Raw genomic sequence first — 9,231 nt, 5'->3', positions numbered from 1 at the left:
AGGGGGGCCAGATATGGCTTATATCCCAGGTGGATGATTGACAGCCGCCCGGCTGGGGTTTGGTCCATTCAAGTCGACTGATTGACAACCAGCCAGGTGTTGTCTGTCCTCCAGTGATCTTCCTGCAGGTACAGTTGTCGCCCCCTGCAGTAGGCTAGTGGTGTATCACCACAGCCACCCAGTGAGGAGGGGGGGCTGGAAGGGAGGGTGATGTAATGGTGGCCTTGCTCCTGGGCCTGCTGAAACTCGCCATCCGTGGATCCTGGAAGCAAGCAGCTCAGAACTCCATCCACAGTGACACGCTGGCCACATGTACGCTCACAGTGGAATGGGTACATGCAGTGTCCACTGGAGGGTTTTTGGGAATGCTAGGCACTGCAGGGTGTACACTGCATCCTAGATGGGGATGGCAACATTTTAATATAGATGTATAGTTAACTTGCTTTTATGTTTTGAATTGATTTGATTAACTTGATGTGTTTAAAAAAAAGTATGTTAAAAAAAAGGTGATTTTATTTTCACTCCTCAATATGAGAAGTTCCAATTTCATAACCTCACCATCCTCAAAGTTTGATTCAGATTCCTCAAATGATTACTGTGGTGTGCTAACATCAAGCCCATACAGCAAGCTTATTGTTCACCTTCTTTATTCCCTGCAGCTCAAACTCTACGCTCCTCCTGCCCTTTCTTCCCTCCTCCCCCAGCCTTTTTATTCAGGCACTTTGGTAATAAATATATCTTTGCCTCTTAATTACGCTGCAAGACGGCTGAGTTCCTCCAGCATTTCTGCGTTTTTACTACAATCGCAGTCATCTTTCATTTCATGGAATGTATGCTTGGCTCCACCTCATGGCCCAGAAGGGAATATACCTTTCTAGTCACCACAATACCATTCTCCACCCCCCCCCCTTTTTTTTCTTGTGTTTTAGCAAAGTTTCTTTCTTTCTTCCTTCTTCTGGTTCATCTCCAATCTAATTTGTCTCCTACTGCAGAAACTCTCGCAAAAGGCATGCTGAGCTACTTATTAGTCTTTACCACCCCCTACAAACCAGTCAAAGTGTTAAAGGACATGTCCCAAACTCCTCCCAACAGGCAGAAGATACAAGAGCCTGAAATGTTGGCGTCCATGTTTAACAGCGGCTTCGAGGGGTTGCAAAGTCTCTGGGGAAGCAAAGGACTGGTGCAGGGCACCAGAAAATAGGGAGAACACCTCACAGTTGAAAAGGAGAAGCAGAGGAGATTACCTTATGGGACGGTGACCATGCCGGCAGACCAGGGCGGATAAAGCATAGACAGATGTTGGCGACTCGAGGCCAAAATCCTATGCTGGCTGCTGGTAATGCAGCCAAATGACCAGGCTGCAGACCACTGGAGACTGGCTCAAGACTGGTATCGGAACTGGGATGCAAGAGGGTGCTGAGGTTGGGGGGAGGGGAGGTTTGGGCTTCGTGATCGTGTCGGAGGTTTGGATCTAGAGCTCGGATTACCGATGGTGTGGACGAAAGTCTGTATGGCTGTATGGGTGCAGATGCTAAGGAAGGCAAATTCACAGACATTCGGTGACTGGGGGGACTCACTTTTGCTTCTCTTTCTGTGACTGTAATGGGCATCGAGCAATTTCTGCTGAGGAAAAATCTTTGCCTGACAGCAGACCAAATGCAATTTTGCGCAATATTACATCGGTTTTATTAAATGACAATAAAAGGATCTTTAATTTTGAAAAACTGTACAGAGCACCTTCCCTACTGTGTGCCAAATCCTAACCCTAATGTCCACAGGTAAAACCAGTTTTGCCCAGTTCTGAACTCAGTATTTTTATCAATAATTAGACACCAGTCACATGCTGCAGTTGTGAAATGTGTTCACACCCAGCATTGAATAAAACTCATATTACAGGAGGCATCTATCCAAGGTAAACCCACACATGGCGGAGGGACCAGAAAACATTCCTGGTCGGGTACTGAAGGACTGCACAGAGCAATTGATGGAGGTCTTCAATACCTTACTGCAGCAGTCTATCATTTCTGCAGGTTGCAAGACAGCCACCATCATCCTGCTACCCAAGAGGGTGACAGTAACAGGCTTCAATGATGGCTGCCCTGTGACACTGACCTCCACCATTATGAAGTGCTTTGAGTGTCTGGTGATGGGATGCTTCTAAGCACACCTCCGAGAGACAATGGATCTATTTTAATTCACCTGCAGAAGAAACCATTGTACAGACAGTGCTTTAGCCTTGTCCCTCCACTCCATCCTCACCGACTTGGAGAACAATGCCTCATACACCATGCATCGACCAGATCGGTGTTTAATATGATTATTCCCCTGAGGCTGGTGGAGAAGCTGTCCTCGCTGTGACTCAACACCTCTCTCTAACTGGATTCTGGACGCAGTATTTCTGGAAAGACCACACTCCATCCGGGTCAGTAGCAAAATATCGAGCACCTCAGGGCTGTGTGCTCAGCCTACTCCTGTTCACATTACTGACCCACAACTGCTTCACCAGATCCAGCTCCAATAGGGTCATTCATTTACAGATGACACAACAGTAGGTGGCCTCATCAACAACAATGAACAGTCGCACGACAGAGATGAAAAATCTCGTGATATGGTGTGAGAGTAACCACATGAGTCATAACATGGACAAGATGGAGGAAATGATCGTGGACTTCAGGAGGACTAGAAGTGCCCACCCTCAACTACACATCAATAACTCTGTAGTGGAGAGCACCAAGTTCATGGGAGATCACTTAACTAGAGACCTATCATGGGCACACAACATCTCCTCATTGTCAGGAAGGCACAACAGCATCTGCACTTCCTGAGAAGACTGAAGCAGGCAAGGCTACTGGACACCATTATGTCAACCTTCTACAGGAGCTCTATCCGGAGTGTCCTGGCCGGACTGCATCACAGTGTGGTAGATACAGTAGTATCAGCTCCAGCACCACCAGGCTGAGAGACAATTTCTTCCCACGGGCAGTGAGAATGCTGACTGTCTAAAGGAACTGCTCACATTAACCATTCGAGACTCTCACATTCACAAAAAAATATTTATTTATTTATTTGTATAGATGAATACTTGTCCTGCATGTGTATTGTTTGTTTGTATGTGTCTGGCTGTGTGTCTGTGTTTTGCACGGAGGACTGGAGAATCCTGTTTGGTCAGGTTGTACACATCAGATGACAATAGACTTAACTTGAAAGTAAATAGACTCTTGCATATTTTAAAGGAGATTTTAACCCAGCCTTCTGTAATTTGTTGGAGACAATCAGTGCTGTATTGTTTTTACTCCCTATTTTCCCCAACTTCCTCAAATCCATCATATGTCTTCTCTGGAGAGTCTAGGGACAACATCGTGGGCCAAAGGGCCTGTACTGTCCTGTACTCTTCTATGCCTCTATTCTAATTGGTGTTTTTGTAAAATTGCAGAGGGACTCGAATATGCTATGACTTAATCATATTTTATAATTGACAATTCTGGTTATTATAGGAAGGATTGTGTGAAATTCTGGATGCTCCATTACAAAATGTCTTTAAAAAGATTGGTTTATAAAATTATGAGAGGCATGGATAGGGAAGACAGTCAAAAACATGTTTTCCCGGGGTAAAAATATAAAATACTGGAGGAAATTAACTTCAAATGAATGGGGGGGGGGGGGGGGGGGGAGTTTATGGAGATCTGCAGGCAGTTATTTTTTTTTACACAGAGAGCGGTGGGTGCCCGGAAGGGGCTGCCAGGGGTAGTGGTGGAAGTAGCTACAACTGTAACAAGCTTCTTGAGGGACATGAATAAGGAGACAATGGAGGGGTATGGATCATGTGAAGGTTTGGCTTAATTTGGCATCATGTTCAGTGCAGGCATTGTGGTTTGAAGGGTCTGTTCTTATGAGTTCTACTTTTGATATTTTATTACCACCAGCAGAGTTCCACACCAGTTTGAGTGACTGACACGCTGTCGACATTATTATAAAAGTAACTTATTTTTTTATTTGCAACACGATTCTGGCCATTGAGACCCAATGCCCCTCAAGTACATCCAATTAACCTACATCCCCTGTACTTTTTGAAGGGTGGGAGGAAATTGGAGCCCCTGGGGAAAACCCATGCTGTCTCAGGGAGAACATACAAACTCTTTACAGACAGCTCTGGATTCAAATCCGGGTCACTGCTGCTGCATAGCATTGCAATAACCATTACACTAACCTTGCCATTACACATCCTTCAAATGTGAAGTGCTTTGGGGTATTATTTGAGAAGTCTAATGATGTCCCCATACGCGATCAGTTCTTTGTTCATAAAAAACATAAGAAATAGAAGAAAGGATATACCAATGGCTCCTCCATTCAAGAGATTATGAGTGATCTTAATATCCATAAATCTATCCATCTGCACTTGAATATACTTAGCAACTTTATTAGGGAATGTGGAAGGGGCAAACCCTAAACTGAAACTTTCACCAAATCAAAGAAGGTTTGTGAAAATAGTTTTGGAGGTGGCAAAAAAAATGCATTGCAGTTACTTGGAAGTCAGAATCATGTCTGGGTGTTGACAGGTTACATGCTAAAATTCAAGTATATCCCATTGGAAAAAATATTACTCACAATTTGAGAAATAAGTCTCTTCCAATCACTGATTCCTCTGACCTCACCCAATGGTGCAGATCACTACTTTATGGTTAAGTCCTTGGTGTACCATGGCCTATCCTAGTACAATGCAGCAGTTTTCTTATTTTCTTTAATATGTTATTATACAATATAAAATGTATAAGTAATGACTGACCAATGCCCTGAAAATGCCACATGCATTTTATGCCACCTTATCTACTTGCTTGGCCACTTGCAATGAGGAAGTGTAAATTCGAACTATAAAACATTATAGCACAGACAACAGGTTCTTCAGCCCTTCCTCTCTGCCAAACTACTTATTCGGCCAAGTCCTCCAAACTCCTCCCATCCATGTACCTGTCAAACATTTTCCTCAACATTAAAATGAAGTCTTCATTAACCACATTAGTTGGCAGCTTATTCCATACTCTGACCACTCTGTGTGAAGAAAGTCTCTTTAATGTTCCCTCCCCCACCCAAGTTTCCCCTTTTACTCTTAACCCCATGTCCTCTGGTTTGTATTTCACCTACTCTCAGAGGAAAAAGCCAGCCTACATTTACTCTGTCTATCTTCCTCATAATTTTAAATACCTCCCCTTATTCTTCTACGTCCTAAGGAACCAAATCCTAACTTGTTTATCCTTTCCCTGTAGCTCTGTTCTTGATGTCCGAGCAACATCCGACTAAATCTTCTCTTTCTACCGTACCTTTCCTGCAGTTAGGTGACTAAAACTGCACACAATGCTCCAAATTTGACCTCACCAAGGTCTTTGTTTCACCTGGGGTTAGAGAGCATGCCCAAGTCAGTGTTTTAACATTTATTGATGTTTAAATGGTTTTCAAAATAATTTATTACCTGGAATTGAGGGAAGACATCATCAGCTGTTTGAAAAGGACTGTGGATGCTGGAAAGATCAAGAGTCTTCAAGCCTATTTGTCTTTGTGCAGATGTCACCTGCCCTACTGTTTGATTCCAACATTTTCTGTGTTTATTAATAGATTGAATGTTAAAAATAAACTTCCTGCTGTTTTGACCTCCAAAGCCTTGGGGAAGCAATGGTTTAGCACTGGCCCATCTTGACAGCCTGGAGTCACCTCCTTATCGCGACGTTGGCTGGGAATTGTAGTTCAAATGACCAAACATTCGGTATGAGAAATACTTGGCTCCATATTACTACAACTCCCGGCATGCGCAGCGCTGGAGGCGGGACCTGCGCAGTCGCCCTCGGGTCTCCGGTTGTTGAGGGGGTGGGGGAGGGAAAGAGCCTGGCTTGTCGACGTGGGTAGGCAGGGTGACAGGTGTGTGCATGCAGTGAGGTGACGGGGCGGAGTGGAGGCGGTTGTCCCCCCGCAGCCGAAATGTGGTTGAAACCCGAGGAGATGCTGCTGAAGAACGCGCTGAAGCTGTGGCTGACGGAGAAGAACCACGAGTACTTCATTTTACAGCGGCGGAGGGGCTACGGCGAAGGCGGCGGTGGACTAACGGGTAAAGTTGGTCGGGGGTGAGGACCACTGACCCTCGGGAGGCGGTGCAGGCGGGAGGACCATCGGCCCTGTGGGGGTGGGGTGTGCAGAGGGGAGGACCATGCTGCACGGGAGGAAGACCACCAGCCGTGGTGGGTGGGGGTGGGGAGAGGGTGTGGGGAAACCAAGAGGATCACTGGCCCCTCATTGGTGGTAAAGCTGGGAGGAGCACTGGCTCACGTTGGCAGGGAAGCTGGGTGGATCATTGACCCCCCTCATTGGCGGGGAAGCCGGGAGGACCCCCGACCCTCAGTGGCGGGGAAGCCGGGAGGACCCCCGACCCTCAGTGGCGGGGAAGCCGGGAGGACCCCCGACCCTCAGTGGCGGGGAAGCCGGGAGGACCCCCGACCCTCAGTGGCGGGGAAGCCGGGAGGACCCCCGACCCTCAGTGGCGGGGAAGCCGGGAGGACACCCGACCCTCAGTGGCGGGGAAGCCGGGAGGACCCCCGACCCTCAGTGGCGGGGAAGCCGGGAGGACCCCCGACCCTCAGTGGCGGGGAAGCCGGGAGGACCCCCGACCCTCAGTGGCGGGGAAGCCGGGAGGACCCCCGACCCTCAGTGGCGGGGAAGCCGGGAGGACCCCCGACCCTCAGTGGCGGGGAAGCCGGGAGGACCCCCGACCCTCAGTGGCGGGGAAGCCGGGAGGACCCCCGACCCTCAGTGGCGGGGAAGCCGGGAGGACCCCCGACCCTCAGTGGCGGGGAAGCCGGGAGGACCCCCGACCCTCAGTGGCGGGGAAGCCGGGAGGACCCCCGACCCTCAGTGGCGGGGAAGCCGGGAGGACCCCCGACCCTCAGTGGCGGGGAAGCCGGGAGGACCCCCGACCCTCAGTGGCGGGGAAGCCGGGAGGACCCCCGACCCTCAGTGGCGGGGAAGCCGGGAGGACCCCCGACCCTCAGTGGCGGGGAAGCCGGGAGGACCCCCGACCCTCAGTGGCGGGGAAGCCGGGAGGACCCCCGACCCTCAGTGGCGGGGAAGCCGGGAGGACCCCCGACCCTCAGTGGCGGGGAAGCCGGGAGGACCCCCGACCCTCAGTGGCGGGGAAGCCGGGAGGACCCCCGACCCTCAGTGGCGGGGAAGCCGGGAGGACCCCCGACCCTCAGTGGCGGGGAAGCCGGGAGGACCCCCGACCCTCAGTGGCGGGGAAGCCGGGAGGACCCCCGACCCTCAGTGGCGGGGAAGCCGGGAGGACCCCCGACCCTCAGTGGCGGGGAAGCCGGGAGGACCCCCGACCCTCAGTGGCGGGGAAGCCGGGAGGACCCCCGACCCTCAGTGGCGGGGAAGCCGGGAGGACCCCCGACCCTCAGTGGCGGGGAAGCCGGGAGGACCCCCGACCCTCAGTGGCGGGGAAGCCGGGAGGACCCCCGACCCTCAGTGGCGGGGAAGCCGGGAGGACCCCCGACCCTCAGTGGCGGGGAAGCCGGGAGGACCCCCGACCCTCAGTGGCGGGGAAGCCGGGAGGACCCCCGACCCTCAGTGGCGGGGAAGCCGGGAGGACCCCCGACCCTCAGTGGCGGGGAAGCCGGGAGGACCCCCGACCCTCAGTGGCGGGGAAGCCGGGAGGACCCCCGACCCTCAGTGGCGGGGAAGCCGGGAGGACCCCCGACCCTCAGTGGCGGGGAAGCCGGGAGGACCCCCGACCCTCAGTGGCGGGGAAGCCGGGAGGACCCCCGACCCTCAGTGGCGGGGAAGCCGGGAGGACCCCCGACCCTCAGTGGCGGGGAAGCCGGGAGGACCCCCGACCCTCAGTGGCGGGGAAGCCGGGAGGACCCCCGACCCTCAGTGGCGGGGAAGCCGGGAGGACCCCCGACCCTCAGTGGCGGGGAAGCCGGGAGGACCCCCGACCCTCAGTGGCGGGGAAGCCGGGAGGACCCCCGACCCTCAGTGGCGGGGAAGCCGGGAGGACCCCCGACCCTCAGTGGCGGGGAAGCCGGGAGGACCCCCGACCCTCAGTGGCGGGGAAGCCGGGAGGACCCCCGACCCTCAGTGGCGGGGAAGCCGGGAGGACCCCCGACCCTCAGTGGCGGGGAAGCCGGGAGGACCCCCGACCCTCAGTGGCGGGGAAGCCGGGAGGACCCCCGACCCTCAGTGGCGGGGAAGCCGGGAGGACCCCCGACCCTCAGTGGCGGGGAAGCCGGGAGGACCCCCGACCCTCAGTGGCGGGGAAGCCGGGAGGACCCCCGACCCTCAGTGGCGGGGAAGCCGGGAGGACCCCCGACCCTCAGTGGCGGGGAAGCCGGGAGGACCCCCGACCCTCAGTGGCGGGGAAGCCGGGAGGACCCCCGACCCTCAGTGGCGGGGAAGCCGGGAGGACCCCCGACCCTCAGTGGCGGGGAAGCCGGGAGGACCCCCGACCCTCAGTGGCGGGGAAGCCGGGAGGACCCCCGACCCTCAGTGGCGGGGAAGCCGGGAGGACCCCCGACCCTCAGTGGCGGGGAAGCCGGGAGGACCCCCGACCCTCAGTGGCGGGGAAGCCGGGAGGACCCCCGACCCTCAGTGGCGGGGAAGCCGGGAGGACCCCCGACCCTCAGTGGCGGGGAAGCCGGGAGGACCCCCGACCCTCAGTGGCGGGGAAGCCGGGAGGACCCCCGACCCTCAGTGGCAGAGGAGCACAGGCTCACATTGGCGGGAAAGCCGGGTGGATCATCGATCCCTCGTTGGCGGCAAAGCCGGGTGGATCATCGACCCCTCGTTGGCGGGGACGTCGGGTGGATCTCCGAGCCTTGCTGGCGGGGAAGCCGGGAGGAGCACTGGCCCTCGCTGGCGGGGAAGCCGGGAGGAGCACTGGCCCTCGCTGGCGGAGAAGCCGGGAGGAGCACTGGCCCTCGCTGGCGGGGAAGCCGGGAGGAGCACTGGCCCTCGCTGGCACTGAAGCCAGGTGGAGCAGCACCAGCCCTTGTTGGCGGTGAAGCCAAGTGGAGTAGCACCGGCCCTCGTCAGGGAAGCCGGGAGGAGCACCAGCCCTCGTTGGCAGGAAAGCCGATAGGAGCACTTCTCAGTGCCATGAGTGCTCTAAGTTTGGCACAGCTACAAAACTTTCTCCAGTGATTTATTTCTTTTAATTATTTAGCCATTACATTACTTGTAATGAGCTGTTAC

At 54.3% G+C, this 9,231-nt stretch overlaps 1 protein-coding gene across 2 annotated transcripts in view; it reads left to right on the top strand.

Annotated features, from left to right (window-relative positions):
* Positions 1–5,847: 5,847 nt before the first annotated feature.
* The window catches only part of tbc1d8b (TBC1 domain family member 8B), a 55,279-nt gene continuing 51,895 nt past the window's right edge, over positions 5,848–9,231 (top strand). For both annotated transcript variants that reach the window (XM_069893452.1, XM_069893451.1), the window contains exon 1: positions 5,848–6,094. In XM_069893452.1, coding sequence (XP_069749553.1) covers positions 5,968–6,094 — 127 coding nt within the window. In that variant the 5' untranslated portion in view covers positions 5,848–5,967. The remainder of the gene's footprint in view (positions 6,095–9,231) is intronic.

Source organism: Narcine bancroftii, chromosome 8 (genome assembly GCF_036971445.1).
Source record: "Narcine bancroftii isolate sNarBan1 chromosome 8, sNarBan1.hap1, whole genome shotgun sequence".
NCBI classification, from domain to species: domain Eukaryota; kingdom Metazoa; phylum Chordata; class Chondrichthyes; order Torpediniformes; family Narcinidae; genus Narcine; species Narcine bancroftii.
The sequence above is the reverse complement of the archived record's forward strand: the minus strand, read 5'-3'. Positions and strand labels throughout refer to the sequence as shown.